At 42.2% G+C, this 16,941-nt stretch overlaps 1 protein-coding gene across 1 annotated transcript in view; it reads right to left on the bottom strand.

Annotated features, from left to right (window-relative positions):
* The window catches only part of LOC126354018 (ATP-dependent translocase ABCB1-like), a 242,263-nt gene that overhangs the window by 183,710 nt on the left and 41,612 nt on the right, over positions 1-16,941 (bottom strand). Inside the window, exon 6 of the mRNA XM_050003341.1 lies at positions 9,740-9,840. Coding sequence (XP_049859298.1) covers positions 9,740-9,840 — 101 coding nt within the window. The remainder of the gene's footprint in view (positions 1-9,739; positions 9,841-16,941) is intronic.

Here is a 16,941-nt window from a genome sequence, read left to right as displayed (position 1 = left end):
AACCTGAAGACCCTTAACTGCTTTAGCTATGTATGAATTACCTTAGCATCTGTTACTAGCAGCAAAGTGTTGTACGTGTTCACACAAACCGGCTACAGTATTCTCATGTACTTGTCAAACATTATAATACCTGGATTGGTGTAAAAATTGTAATAAAATTCACCCGTAAGTCCTGAAAAAAAAAAGACCTGTCATTAAGACCCCAGCGTGGCCGTGTAGTACCGAGGTGCGAGCGTTCTAGAGTCAATTTTAGAGTGCGATTACAATCCTTGGCTTTGAGTTCTGACGTTATGTGTAACGACATGAGTTTCTTATGCGAACAATGTAAGCGGCCGGTTATTAAATGTTATCTGTGGTTGTCAAACTGGAGAAAATTATGCTATTTACTCCGAATGCCTAGCAATTTCCGAGGGCGTTGTTTGGAAGGAACCTAAAAGCACTCCGGCGTTGGTGGCCGAGCGGTTCTAGGAGCTTCAGTCTGGAACAGCGCGACAGCTACTATCGCAGGTTCGAATCCTGCGTGGGGCGTGGATGTGTGTGATGTCCTTAGGTTACTTAGGTTTAAATAGTTTTAAATTCTAGGGGACTGATGACGTCAGATGTTAAGTCCCACAGTGCTCAGAGCCATTTGAATCATCTGCACCTAAAAGCACAGTTTAAATTGCTGTGAATGAGACAAGTATCAAACGTATTCAAAATCTTCGCTCTCACAAGCAGCTGGTTATTTTTATTACGAATGTGGCACGGTTGCCGAATGTGAGGTTAGGCATGAAGCTAAGGGCACAGCTAACATTACTGTGATTGAAACCATCTGCAGTTATCCTTACATTTTGTTTCTCATAAACATTTCGGTGATATTTGCGAAAATGGCGTTCTTTCTTCTAGTATTTAATGTGTTATTATCGCTCTGCCTACTTGAGCTACATAGCGCAATGCAGGTTGTTGATCCAACGCTTTGTCATTTTCCACGAATTTTCGTTAGATGCGTAGTATGATGTCTTTTTGAATTAATTACTTTGTTATCGCTCTTTATATCTGAGCTATACAGAGCGTCTCAGCAATGGTCAGTATTTAAGGATATAGCAGGACGATCCTTCGAAGCAAAACACGGGTTCTAAAATGAGTACTTGAGGAGCTGTGAGCGTTCTTCATTGTCAATACTGTGGAACAAATCTCTTCTACAGCAGACTCTTCGCTTTCCATATTTTGCAGGAGGCAGTAGAGACCAATACAAGAAAAAACCGTCTAGCAAACAAGGGCTATAAAAAGGCACATGTTATAATCTATGAGCACTTGTTCATTTGAAGAGATGTGTTTCACAATTGCGAAGATATACCAGTGCTCATAGCTCTCGAGGTATGAGCTTTAGAGTCCATGTTTACCGGATTTTTTTCTTATATCGGTCCATAACACCATTCTCAAAATTTGGAAAGCAAAGAGCTAGCATTAGAAGACATTTGCTTAACAGTATCTAACATGAAGAGATGCTCATAGTTCTTACAGCGCGCATTTCGGATCCCTTGTTTACTAAACGTTTTCGCTTCGAATGGTCCTTCCTGTCATATCCTTGAGTAATAACCATTCCCTCTGCGGCATCTTATATAGTTCAACTCAAATTGTCCACTCCACCTTTCATTATCTTCGCGATTTTTAGCTATGTCTTGTTCTTGCTTCTGCCGCGGTGCCAGTGTTGGCCATGAGTTGGTTCAAAGAAGTCGTTCATACAGGAAAATCGTGTAAACTTACCGTCATTTTACCATCGGACAGACTCCCTTATGAACCACTTCTTAATAAGCACCCATGGCGTAGAGAAACAACTGAAAAATTTTATAGCAAATAAATCACCATCTCCGTATGGAATCCCAATTCGGTTTTACAACGAGTATTTTACAGCATTGGTCCCGTGACTAGCCTGTATTTATGGTGAATCTCTCGCCCAGCACAAAGTTTCAAGTGACTCGGATAAAGCGCAGCTGGCTCCAGTCTATAAGAAGGGTAAAAGAACGGACCCATAAAATTACAGACCAATATCTCTAACTTCGGTTTGCTGCAGAATCCTTGAACATCTCTGTGGTTCGAATATATTAAAGTTTCTTGAGACTGTGAGAAATTCACATCCACGAATCAGCATTGTTTTAGAATGCGTCACTCGTATGAAACTCAACTTGCCCTTTTCTCACATGATGTACTACGAACTATGGATGAAGAGCAACAGACACATTGCACATTTATAGATTTCCGGAAAGCATCTGATACGGTGCCCCATTGCAGACTTTCAACGAATGGACGACTATATAATATAAGTTCACAGATATGAGAGTGGCTCGAAGATCTCGTACGTAAAAGAACCCTCGACGGCGGGTGTCCAGCAGAGACAAGGATATCTTCAATAGTGCCCCAAGAAGTGTGATAGGACTGCTGTTGCTCTCTATACTCATAATTAATTTGGCGGACAGGGTGGGCAGCAATCTAAGGTTATTTTCTGATGATGCTATGTTGTACAGTAAGGTATCGAAGTTGACCGACTTTATGAAGATAAAAGACGACTTACAAGGAAAAGTCCCCGGCGGTGCGATCGACTTTTTGAAACATTCTATGCGGTAATGTCGGTTAAGATACCAGGTCTCAAACACTGCAGCTATTCAACCTGATGGGTCCTTGTTTGCTAGTAACCGAAGAACAAAAATTTCAGAATTTTCTGTGATACTCAATAGCGTTTAAAAAGCTGTCATATATAGGGTGCGACGGATAGGTTAACAACTGTGCATGCAGGCGGTTGTGAGTTCAAATCTCGCTTGGTGCAGTAAGACATTTTTCATTTATAATTCTTTATCGAAATTACCTGCATCATTATTTTATTCAGTTAATTGGTTAGAACGTAATTTTTTATTTCTATTCCGTCGTCACATCATTTCAATCACCGTATGAACTTTTTATTTGGTGTAATTTTTTCTCTGTGTCATTCTTTCTTATATCGGAATTTTTATTTATATGAATTAACCTTTTATAATATTCAATTACGTGAAAATTCAGAACTATCAGTTAAAAAACAAAAGGCGAAATAATCTATTTAGATCTTCGCGATGGTGTGAATATGTATTCTTGTTACTAGATGTGCAATTTTTTTGCTCGCTAATCGTCATGTAAACATTTAGAACACAAACTAAATACCTATTTCAGCACGAACAAAATAACGCATATGAATATTTAAAGAAAATACTTGCTTAAAAGTAAAACGAAATTAAGTAAAATGAGAAACAGGTGTAATGAGTGCAATAATGAGGACGAAAAAACAGGGCTATAAAAAAAAAACAAATGAAATCAAAATTAACACATAACATTAATTAAAACACATGAACGAAGATTTGAGGTCGAGAAAGAATGATAGGAAGAAGAGTGAGAGAAGTGCAAAAGTTGATATTATAGTATTGTAATTAAAATTATGTGACAAAGGAATGGAATTAAAAAAATTACATTTAAAACAATTTTCTGAATAAAAAATGATATCAGTTAGATAAATATTTAAAATAAAAAAGGAGCTTCCTGCACCTGATGAGATTCGATCCTACAATCTGCTGCAGGCAAATCTGTAATTCTGCCAATTACACCCTGCAATCGAAATACGTAAGCCAACATCTTTAACAGTATTGCGTAACACACAAAATTCTGAATTTCTTCGTCAATTACTCGCAAACAAGGGCTCACCAGGGTGAATGGCTGCCTTGTGTGATACCTGGGATCTTAACCTATATCACTGTATAGATAGTTTAAAAAAATCTATCGCACCGCTGGGGACCTCTCCTTGTAACACAAAATTTCTAGTTGATTTGGTGAGTGGCAGCTAGCTGTAAATGTGGAAAAACTTAAGTTAATGCAGATGAGTAGAAAAAACAAACCCATAGTTCTGAGATACAATATTATTAGTGTCTTGTTTGACACAGTGAAGTTTTCAAATATCTGGACGCAACTTTACAAAGGGATATGAAACGGAACGAGCACGTGAGAAATGTTGTAGAGCACGCGAACGGCCGATTTGGTTTATTGGGAGACTTTTAGGAACGAGTAGTTTAGTTGTGAAGGATTTCACAAATAGGACGCCGGAGCGACGTATTCTTGTGTACTGATAGTGAGTTTGGGATCAGTAGCAGGTCGGTTTGATAGAAGACATCGAAGCAGTTCAGAAGCGGGTTGCTAGATTTGTTACCACTAGGTTCGATAAACACGTAAGTGTGAGGGAGATGCTTCAGAAACTCAAATGGGAATCCCTGGAGCGAATAGGACCTTCCTTCCGGGTAATACTATGGAGAAACATTAAAGAACCGGCATTTGAAGCTGACTGCCAAACGATTCTGCAGCTGCCAACATACTTTCGCGTAAGGACCACCAAGAAATTGGGGCTCATATGGAAGCAAGCCTCATCCATGAACCATGGACCTTGCCGTTGGTGGGGAGGCTTGCGTGCCTCAGCGATACAGATGGCCGTACCGTAGGTGCAACCACAACGGAGGGGTATCTGTTGAGAGGGCACGCAAACGCGTCGTTCCTGAAGAGGGGCAGCAGGCTTTTCAGTAGTTGCAGGGGCAACAGTCTGGATGATTGACTGATGTGGCATTGTAACAATACCATAACGGCCTTGCTGTGCTGGTACTGCGAACGGCTGAAAGCAAGGGGAAACTACAGCCGTAATTTTACCCGAGGGCATGCAGCTTTACTGTATGGTTAAATGATGATGGCGTCCTCTTGGGTAAAATATTCCGGAGGTAAAATAATCCCCCATTCGGATAACCGGGCGGGGACTACTCAAGAGGGTGTCGTTATCAGGAGAAAGAAAACTGGCGTTATACGGATCGGAGCGTGGAATATCAGATCCCTTAATCGGGCAGCTAGGTTAGAAAATTTAAAAGGGGAAATGGATAGGTTAAAGTTAGATATAGTGGGAATTAATGAAGTTCGGTGGCAGGAGGAACAAGACTTTTGGTCAGGTGAATACAGGGTTATAAATACAAATAGGGGTACTGCAGGAGTAGGTATAATAATCAATAAAAAAATAGGAATGCGGGTAAGCTACTACAAACAGCATAGTGAACGCATTATTGTGGCCAAGATAGACACGAAGCCTACGCCTACTACAGTAGTACAAGTTTATATGCAAACTAGCTCTGCATATGATGAAGAAATTGATGAAATCTAAGATGAAATAAAAGAAATTATTCAGATTCTGAAGGGAGACGAAAATTTAGTAGTCATGCGTGACTGGAATTCGGAGTAGGAAAATGGAGATAAGGAAACATAATAGGTGAATAGGGATTGGGAGTAAGAAGTGAAAGAGGAAGCCGTCTGGCAGAATTTTGCACAGTGCATAACTTAATCATAGCTAACACTTGGTTCAAGAGTCATGAAAGAAGATTGTATTCATGGAAGCACCCTGGAGATACTAGAAGGTATCAGATAGGTTATATAATGGTAAGACACAGATTCAGGGACCAGGTTTTAAATTGTAAGACATTTCCAGGGGCAGATGTGAGCTCTGCCCACAATCTATTGGTTATGAACTGTAGATTAAAATTGAAGAAACTGTAAAAAGGTGGGAATGTAAGGAGATTGGACCTGGATAAACTGAAAGAACCAGAGGTTATACAGACTTTAGGGAGAGCATAAAGGAACAATTGACAGGAATGGGGGAAAGAAATACAGTAGAAGAAGAATGGGTAGCTCTTAGGGATGAAGTAGTGAAGGCAACATGGGATCAAATAGGTAAAAAGACGAGGGCTCGTAGAAATCCTTGAGTGACAGAAGATATATTGAATTTAATTGATGAAAGGAGAAAATATAAAAATGCAGTAAATGAAGCAGCCAAAAAGGAATACAAACGTCTCAAAAATTAGATCGACAGGAAGAGCGAAATATCTAAGCAGGGATGGCTAGAGGACAAATGTAAGGATGTAGAGGCTTATCTCACTAGGGGTATGATAGATACTGCCGACAGGAAAATTAAAGAGTCCTTTAGAGAAAAGAGAGCTCAGATGGAAACCCTGTTCTAAGCAAAGAGGGGAAACCAGAAAGGTGGAAGAAGTATATAGAGGGTCTATACAAAGGCGAAGTTCTTGAGGACAATATTATGGAAATGGAAGAGGATGTAGATGAAGATGAAATGGGAGATACGATACTGCGTGAAGAATTTGACAGAGCACTGAAAGACCTGAGTCGAAACAAGGCCTCGGGAGTAGACAACATTCCATTGGAACTTCTCACGGCCTTGGGAGAGCCAGTCCTGACAAAACTCTACCATCGTAAGCAAGATGTATGAGACAAGCGAAATACCCTCAGACTTCAAGAAGAATATAATAGTTCCAATCCCAAAGAAAGCAGGTGTTGACAGATGTCAAAATTTCCGATCTATCAGTTTAATAAGTCACAGCTGCAAAATACTAACACGAATTCCTTACAGGCGAATGGAGAAACTGGTAGAAGCCGACCTCGGGGAAAATCAGTTTGGATTCCGTAGAAATATTGGAACACGTGAGGCAATACACTCCTTACGACTTATCTTAGGAGAAAGATTAATGAAAGTGAAACCTACGTTTCTAGCACCTGTAGACTTAGAGAAAGCTTTTGACAATGTTGACTGGAATACTCTCTTTCAAATTCTAAAGGTGGCAGGGGTAAAACACGGCGAGCGAAATGCTATTTACAATTTGTACAGAAACCAGATGGCAGTTATAAGAGTTGCGGGGCATGAAAGGGAAGCAGTGTTTGGGAAGGGAGTGAGATAGAGTTGTAGTCTGTCCCCGATGTTATTCAATGTGTATATTGAGCAAGCAGTAAAGGAATCAAAAGATAAATTCGGAGTAAGTATTAAAATCCATGGAGAGAAATAAAAACTTCGAGGTTCGCCGATGACATCGTAATTCTGTCAGAGACAGCAAAGGACTTGGAGGAGCAGTTGAACGGAATGGACAGTGTCTTGAAAGGAGGATATAAGATGAACATCAACAGAAGCAAAACGAGGATAATTTATTGTATTCGAATTAAGTCGGGTGATGCTGAGGGAATTAGATTAGGAAATGAGACACTTAGAGTAGTAAAGGAGTTTTGCCATTTGGGGAACAAAATAATTGATGATGGTCTAATCGGAGAAGATATAAAATGTAGACTGGCAGTGGTAAGGAAACCTTTTTTTGAAGAAGAGAAATCTGTTAACATCGAGTACATATTTAAGTGTCAGGAAGCCTATTTCTGAAAGTATTTGTATGGAATGTAGCGATGTATGGAAGTGAAACATGGGAAATCAATAGTTTGGACAAGAAGAGAATAGAAGCTTTCGAAATGTGGTTCTACAGTAGAATGTTGAAGATTAGATGGGTAGATCACATAACTAATGAGGAGGTATTGAATAGGATTGGGGAGAAGAGGAGTTTGTGACACAACTTGACAAGAAGAAGGGACCTGCTGGTAGGGCATGTTCTGAGGCATCAAGGGCTCACAAATTTAGCATTGGAGGGGAACGTGGAGGGTAAGAATCGCAGAGGGAGACCAAGACATTAATACACTAAGCAGATTCAGAAGGATGTAGATGGCAGTAAGTACTGGGAGATGAAAAAGCTTGCACAGGATAGAATAGCATGGAGAGCTGCATGAAACCAGTCTCAGGACTGAAGACCACAACAACAACATGGAAGCATGTAGACAGTCGTCTTTCCCTCGCTCTGTTTGAAATGACTAGTAGTGGTTCAGGGTACCCTCCGCTACTCACTATACGGTGGCTTGCGGAGTATGTACGTAGATGTAATGTAGATGTGAAAGAAAGCTTTGAGGGTCTGCAACCAACTTGCCTGCATGCTACACACACTCGACCTACAGCTAGAGTTATGTCTGTGGTGCGATTTCGTATGACAGCAGGAGCGTTCCCCTGTTTTCCCAAGGACCTCGATTGGAAATTCGTACATTCTTCTGGTGATTCGGCCTGTTGTGCTGCTATTCATGAACAGCAATACAGGGGTTGTTTCGCAACAGTATACCCCTGTTGTACCCAACATGCTTTGTAGAGTGTCGGCATGTTGCTTTGGCCTGCTCGATCATCAGATCTGTCTCCAACTGAGCACATACGGGACATTATCGGACAACAACTCCAGCGTCATCCACGTACACCATTAACCGTCCCTATATTGACCGTCAAAATGCAACAGGCATGGAAATCTGTCCCACAACCTGATATCTGGCACCTGTAAAACACAATGCATGCACGTTGCATGCTTGCATTCAACATTCTGGCGATTACACTGGTTATTAATGCATTCACGTTTCCAAGAGCTTATCTTGTGTTTACATTAGCCTTTGACCTTGAAATGTTAATCACTGAAGTATGTTACTTAGACAATTTCGAAATTTCATTACTCTACATTAATTATTTCTTGGTATAGCGTTGCTTTTTCCGTTGATGTGTACTGAGACTTGTTATATCTACAAAGAAAACACAAAAATCATCTTCATATCTTTTCATTATTCCATTGGTAGCAAGAACCGCTGCTTCCTCCGCTATTGGCGCATTCTTCAAGTTTTTATCCACGAAAATCGTTGTACACTTACCGGGTGACAATCATTGAACTATATGAATTAAAATCGTCGTAATTTCTGAATGGTTTGCGTTATGACGTTCAAACGGCATGGTTGGCCGCGGGAAATGATGGGAATTAGTATGCGACGAAGCCCATTTTCATTTGGCGCATGTGTGGGATTGAGAATCCCAAAGATTGCCTGCCTAGTGTGCAATGTCCAGTCACATAACAATCAGAGCGATATTCCTTGATGGCAGTGGGACTACCGAACGGTACTTGAAGGTTTGCGAAGATGATTTCATCCCCATTATCCAAATTCACCATCATTTCGACGAGATGTGGTTCCTATCGAAACAGGAGAGTGTTTGATGTCCTGGAGAAGCACTTTGGCGACCGTATTTTGGCTCTGAGGTACCGAGAGGCCACTGGCATATAGACCTCGATTGACAGCCGTACTCCCCGGATCTGAACACATTCGGCTCCTTTTTGTGGGGTTATTTTAAAGGCAAACTGTAGGGCAATAACTCCAAAACCATTTCTGAGCTCAAAACTGCCGTTAGGAGGTTATCGACAGCATCGATGTTTGGATACTTCAACGGGTTAGGCAGAATTTAGCTATTTTTCTGTGCTACATCTTCGTCAATGACATGTCATAACCTAAATCCGAATACCTGTAGTGACGTTTACATGTTGAATAAAGTGCGTGCACGCCGTAGTATGTCACTAATTTACTTTTTTCATATATTTTAATAATTGTCAACCTGTGTACATGGATATTAACGATTCGAAAAATTAAGTGACTAACGAAGAACAAACAGTAAATATATGTCGACATAGCTCAATGGATTTGATCTTCACTCTTGTACTCTGAAATACATAACTGATGATGTCTCTCTCACTTCAGCCACGAATATTTCATTTAGAGAGTGGCAGGAAGTTCGAGTTGATAGATTAGAGTTGGTTGACCATTTAATACGTCAGCAAACTTGGACTGAAACTTGCACAGCAATCGTTAAGTACTGTGCAGGTACTCAACAGAAAGTGTTGAGGGGAACAGTGACATCATATTGCTAACGATGTCGGACAGCGTTATTAATCCACACACTCAGGTGATGAAAAACTAACAGATATAGAGCATTCAATTATGTAAGACGAAAGATATCGAAGCACGAGGCTGTACTCACCCAGAAATTCGACTGGCGAGGTCGCCAGTACGCTGTGTGTCGTGCCAGCTGATGTCCTGCCGCAGCACAGACTCGAGGTACAGGTCGCGGATGCGATACATCTGCGCGCACACAAGTATTAGTATGCTGCAAAAATTCGTAACGTTTTTCTATAAGTTTATTGAACACAAGAAAAACACATAACATTTAGTCATCAATAACATATACTCCTTCATTGTTTACAACAGTCTGCCAACGATTAGATAACTTTCCGATTCCACGCCTGTAGAAATCCTTTGAAGGTTGTGCGACAGAGAGCGCAGAATGTGAAAATCTGAGGTGCAAGATCAGGTGTAGAAGGTGGGGTGGAATAACTTCCCAACACAACTCATACATAGTGCTTTTTGTCAGTCTAGCAGAATGCTGGAGAGCGTTATCGTGGGGTAGCATCACTTCGTGCAGTCTTCCTGGTCCTTCCTCTTGGATTGCGTCTGAAAGACGTCTGAGTGTTGACAATAAATTTCAGCAGTGATGGTTATACCTCGGGGATGGGATTCGTAACACGCCACATGTGAATAAAATTATCTTTGTGAATGCGCACAGGTCTTTGTATGAGGAGTTGCTGCTTTGTTTTGGCTCAGACATTCCTCATGTTGGCGTAAAGACAGCATTTCTCATCACAAAATAAAAATGGTCTGTGCCGTTCACCAGACAATTGATGACGAGCAAGCAGAGACTTGGCCACACACTGATTTTTGTTATTTTAACTGAGACCGGGCAGTACCGTACATCCGATTATTCAACGTTCCCCATTGCTTGAAAATGTCGAACGATAGTGGAATGATCAGAATTCATCACATTTCCAGTTGTCGAATACACTGACTTGAATCACTGTGGACTAATGCTTTCAAATGATCTCCATTAAACCCCGACTGCCTTCCTGAACGTTAAGAGTCACTGATGTCAAAATCTGGACGATCAGACGGTGTTTTGAACGTCGATCCTCCCGAACCAGAATCCAGTGCCTCAGCCATATCTTCATCTCGCTCGGTGCGAAACTCTGGTGTTGTACATTCCAGGCAGGTAATGCTTTTGTGGCAAGTAGCAAGTACGAAGCGAGAAGGTGATGTTTATGCACTGGCTGGTTTGTGGTAGTAATAAAGGTTATCACCCTTTGGATGATTTCTAGTGTGATGGAAATTTCAATAATCCAGAATAACGTGGTTTTCGTCTTGGATGTGTGGTGGGCACCACATATAAAATCTACCGTAAGGAAGCGCTTCCACCATTGCTACTTCCCTAGTAGCTAACACCACAGCTTAGGCATCAGAGGGTCCCAAACTGTTAGTGTAACTCAACATCATTTTTTTTTTCTTGTGAACGGCACAGCATCCAGCAACAAACTCTTTTCAAGTGCCTAAACCAGCTGAAACACCAATTGCCCAGTAATACTGCCAGAATGCAGTCACGGAATTTTTAAGAAATTATAGAAACCACAAATAACTATTCCCACAGAGAAATTCTCTACTAGCCCGTAGTCCGTCAGGTAGGTGATTATACCACATCAACGCATCGTTTAATTTTCACTAATCTTCGCCTTATGGACGTCATCCTGTAGTTGTTGTCTTCACTCTGAAAACTCGTTTGACGCTGTTCACTACAGTTTCCACATCCCTTCATATGTATCATCACCATTGTGAATACCGTTGATATCTCTGGTTGTGTCCAGCCAGCTTATTCTTTCTTTCAGTGAAACTGAGCTATAAACCCCTTTTCTCCCCTATTCTTTTCAGTTGCTCTCCATTAGTTAAACCATCTTCCCATCTAATTCACAGCATTGTTCTACAACACCACATCTCAAATACTTTTATTCTCTTCTTGTTCATATTGTTTATCACTTACATTTCACTTCTACACATCTATACATAGCAACACACATGGCGAATAATGTCAGGAAAGACTTCCAAGCACTTGAGTTGACAAAGGTGTTCAGATATACTCTTACAGAAAAGCTTTTCTTGCTGCTGCATGTCTGCTTTATATATGTCCTCTTTCGTTTTCCCTTGGTCAGTTAGTTAGCTCTCTAAATGCAAAAACTCGTCTACTGCTTTCATTATTTGATAACCTAATTCTGTTACATTCCATTATCCTTGTTTCATTCTTCATTTTCTTCACCTTATAATCTCTTTTCAAGGCTGATCTTCCAAGTCCTTTACTGCCTGTGGTAGAGTTCCAATGTCATTTTAAAATTTTCATTTCTTCTCCATGAACTGAAACTGCGTTTTAAACTTGAGCTTGGTTTCCTTTATTGCCAACTCAGAGGATGAATAACCTGATGTTTACACTAAGACACAATATCGCCGGCCGGAGTGGCCGAGCCGTTCTAGGCGCTACAGTCTGGCACCGTGCGACCGCTACGGTCGCAGGTTCGAATCCTGCCTCGGGCATTGATGTTTGTGATGTCCTTACGTTAGTTAGGTTTAACTAGTTCTAAGTTCTAGGGGGCTGATGACCTCAGAAGTTAAGTCCCATAGTGCTCAGAGCTATTTGAACCATTTTTGAACATAATGTCGCTCCCTTCTCAGAAACAGCCTTCCTTTCATATCCTTCAACACTCATAATTATAGCCTGGTTCCTGTGAAAGTATTAGATAACCTTCCACTCGTTATATTTTATACACGGTATCTTCAGATTTTCGACGAGTGTAGTCCAGTCAAGATTATTAATTACTTCATATCTGCTGAGCGCCGCAGCTACGGGGCTACTACAATGATTCATTCATTTTCAGAGCTTTATGTTTCTCCTAAATAGTATTTGTACTAATAGGATTGGTGAATGAATATAAGCATAAACTCACCAAATTAGCATTTCGGACTCTCTAAATGCTCTATGAGTGGCCTTCTAGTCACACGACACACGTCCATGCGGTAGCCAGGTTCGTTCCTTAACTTATGTAGTGACATCCTCTTAATGATCATCACAGCAATACTGCGGTATTCGTTGAGCTGCTCCAGTGTACCTGTCAGTGGGGGTATGTAAACTCGATCTTTAATGTACCTTCAAGGGCAAAGCCACATCATCTTCGCCACTAGACCCAATCCAGCGATGCGAAAGTTCATCGTTTAGATAGCAACGAACGTCGATGGTCCAATGAGAGGGTGCCCTGTCGTATTGGAAGATGAAATTCTCGGAATCGGCTGTCAGCTGTGCAAAGAACCACAACTGCAGCATATGAAGGTAAGAAGTACTCTCCACAGTATTCTCACAAAAGAAAAAGGGTTCATCCAAGTTCGTCCGTGACATTGCACTGAAAAACATTAACGACGGCGAATCTCGTTCATACGCTTCACTTTCACGTGGATTTTCAGTGCCTCACACTCACACATTGTGGCGATTAACCTTTCGAGATAAATGAAAGATTGCTGAATATCAGCTTGAAGGCGAAATGTTTGTCCTCAAGTGTTTCCTACATTGTGATGCAAAATTGAAGGCAGCAACCATAATCTTCTGGTTTTGCTGTTGCCCCCCTCCCCCCTTCGGTATTCCAAGTTCGTGGCTTACACGGACAGTCGAATTTCGTGGACTGCGTTCGAAATGTTCCCTCACGGCCTCGACTGGTATTTTCTTGTTTACAGAAACGACAAGTGTCCCTAAATTGCCAATACCGACACGCAATGCTTTCTATACATGGTGGTTCTTTTCCATAATTCCTTATGAATGCATGTTACACAGTTGGGCCAGGTAAACATCTCGTATACTCCAACACACAGGATCTCTTTTCTAGCGTTGTCACCATTTTGTCAAAGCACAGCATCGTAAAGACAGTTGGCGGGCGCAATGCATACTCAGCGATTCTCCGGTTGTATTGATGCTTCTGTCATATTTGTACATGTAGTACTTTCGAAAATATAGAACTCTGAAAACGATTTAATCATTTATAGTATCCCTGTATGTAACGGATTAGAGAATAAGCTCTCCAGATGCGTTTTACGCGTTCGGTTAGCCTTTTATACTGAAGCCATTGTTTAAAGGAATTTGAAAATTGCGCTGTGCTGAACCGACGTCAAAATTGACGCTGCTTCGTTACGTCACAATTAGTAATTTTCTGCATTTCTGTAACATCCTCAGTTTTAAAGAGCATTTAGTAACCAATGCATTGCAGTCGTAGTCCGCTTGTCCTCTTGGAAACATTTAGCCATTCAAAATCTGGTTGCGAAGACAATACAGGCCAACTTCTAGGGATAACACAGGAAGAAATTCACGATACTAGTTTACTAATGGAGAAGATATAGGACGATGTTTCAGTGCATCTAAGTTAAGCGGCATTCCTGGCAATGAGCACGGCAGCATGAGATGTATTAGATACTGTCGAATACAGCGACGCCTGTCACCTTTTAAACTGTATAACGTGTTCAAATGTGTGTGTGTGAATTCCTAAGGGACCAAACTGCTGAGGACATCGGTCCCTAGACTTACACACTATTTAAATTGAATTATGCTAAGAACAGTACACACACCCAAGCCCTAGGAACGACTCGAACCTCCGTCGGAAGGGGCCGCGCAATCCGTACAAGGCGCCTCTAACCGCGCGGCCACTCCGCCACTCCGCGCAGCTGTATAACGTGCAAAAGTTTACTGCCTAAGGAGTGACGTAACCGCTGGCGTTTGTCTCTGTTACGTCGATACTTTGTAACACCACTGGATGACATTTCCGGCCCTTGGTATTCATCCACCATTTATTTTCATGACGTGGTCTACAATCTTTTGAAGTTTATCTTACTGTGGTTTTACACTCCACAATTTCCGTCTGAAACAGTCTGACAATTCACCTCTCTTTCACGTAAACAATCTTCTTTCATAAATCTAAAACCAACAGGTGCGGTTATTTATTTAAGCTGGTGCAAAAATTATTCCTTCCAGCTTCCACTTTCATTCCTTTCTCTATGTTGTCCATCTTTTCCACTCCCTTGTATGGAATTCTGTCTTCCATCACAATTAAATTTTCTTTTCCCTTAACATACTGAGTACTTCTATTTTATCACATTTTTCAATATCTTTACTCTTTTTAAAATTTTAGAATCGTGCAGTTTGAGAACCGTGGTGGTTCTTGTACAATCTAAAACAAAGAAAAGTGAATTATGCGACCAGGGGACACCTTTCCATTGATCCATGATCCAATTTCTATGAACTCATCTCTATTGCAGACGTAATTGACGATGTTGAGCCAAATGGTAAGACTCAGTGGGGCGTGGAGAGGGGGAGGTCCTCTACTACAGAGTCTCAGAGTCTTACGCTCAAGAACCTGTGAGCCACATGGTAAGGCGCAGCGGGGCGTGGAGAGCGGGAGGTACTCTACTATGGAGCCTCAGAGTCTTATGTTCAAGAACCTGTGAACCACATGGTAAGGCGCAGCGGGGCGTGGAGAGGAGGAGGTGCTCTATGATGGAGTCTCAGAGTCTTACGTTCAAGAAGCTGTGAGCCACATGGTAAGGCGCAGCGGGGCGTGGAGAGGGGGAGGTCCTCTACTACGGAGTCTTAGAGTCTTTTGTTCAAGAACCTGTGAGCACCTGGTAAGGCGCAGCGGGTCGTGGAGAGGGGGAGGTCCTCTACTACGGAGTCTTATGTTCAAGAACCTGTGAGCCACATGGTAAGGCGCAGGTGGGCGTGGAGAGGGGAACCTGTGAGCCACATGGTAAGGTGCAGTGGGGCGTGGAGGGAGGGAGGTCCTCTACTATGGAGTCTCAGAGCCTTATGTTCAAGAAGCTGTGAGCCACATGGTAAGGCGCAGCGGGGCGTGGAGAGGGGGAGGTCCTCTACTACGGAGTCTTAGAGTCTTTTGTTCAAGAACCTGTGAGCACCTGGTAAGGCGCAGCGGGTCGTGGAGAGGGGGAGGTCCTCTACTACGGAGTCTTATGTTCAAGAACCTGTGAGCCACATGGTAAGGCGCAGGTGGGCGTGGAGAGGGGAACCTGTGAGCCACATGGTAAGGTGCAGTGGGGCGTGGAGGGAGGGAGGTCCTCTACTATGGAGTCTCAGAGCCTTATGTTCAAGAACCTGTGAGCCACATGGTAAGGCGCAGCGGGGCGTGGAGAGGGGGAGGTCCTCTACTACGGAGTCTTAGAGTCTTTTGTTCAAGAACCTGTGAGCACCTGGTAAGGCGCAGCGGGTCGTGGAGAGGGGGAGGTCCTCTACTACGGAGTCTTATGTTCAAGAACCTGTGAGCCACATGGTAAGGCGCAGGTGGGCGTGGAGAGGGGAACCTGTGAGCCACATGGTAAGGTGCAGTGGGGCGTGGAGGGAGGGAGGTCCTCTACTATGGAGTCTCAGAATCTCATGTTCAAGAACGTGTGCTAAACACTAACCTCAGAGACATTAAAGCCTACACCAGCAATATACGCCGTTGTCAGGTCTGCCACAAACCGACTCTTATGCAGCATTACAGAAAGGGTAAGCTTCCGACTTCCTGCTTGCATTACGGGGAGGGGATGTCAACCCCTTGTCACGTGCTGGTAGGTTCACCATCCTTCAACCAGTTTCCATAGATGCTCAATACAGTTACAAGTGAGCAGCCACTCCGCGTCGCCGTTTAAGACATGGTCGTTACCAGGCGCTAGGCCATAACAGTCTGCTCTTTACCAAACTCGCTTATGTCTGTGAGTCTCTCCATATGCGGCCCGCATCGTCGCTCTGTCCTTACCCAGTCGTGTACTCGCAACACCACCAGCTGAGATTCAATCTCGCAGTTGTTAGTGGTTATAATGTTTTCGCTCTTTTACAGTTTGGGTACCTGAAATTATTCTCTCGCAGTGAAATATTTTTCAAGGAGTATTGGGAATAGTTTTTGAACCTTCCTGTCTAAATTATTTCAGTTTTGATGTAACCTCAGTCATCAAGTGTAATAAATGTGGCTTATGTATTCTTCAGTATGCAACATGTTGAATCTGTGCCTTTTTCCCGACGACTAACAGCGCATATCTATTTGCAAGTGAATCAAAAGCTTTCTGTGAAAGTATAGATCTTAGTAAATGTGTTACGTCTTTGCTGTTTAATGCCACATCATCCTGTGGTTAGATAAAACCCACTGTTTTTCCGAAGTGGTCGACGCTGTTTTTGGTGACTATCTTACGCGTCACGCAAACTACTATCTTTATACTTTCTTGTGTCCTGACTGTGGGCCGAAATAATTAATGAATCATTAATTAACGTTACTATATTATAGAGTG

This window comes from Schistocerca gregaria, chromosome 3 (genome assembly GCF_023897955.1).
Source record: "Schistocerca gregaria isolate iqSchGreg1 chromosome 3, iqSchGreg1.2, whole genome shotgun sequence".
Lineage (NCBI taxonomy): Eukaryota > Metazoa > Arthropoda > Insecta > Orthoptera > Acrididae > Schistocerca > Schistocerca gregaria.
The sequence above is the reverse complement of the archived record's forward strand: the minus strand, read 5'-3'. Positions and strand labels throughout refer to the sequence as shown.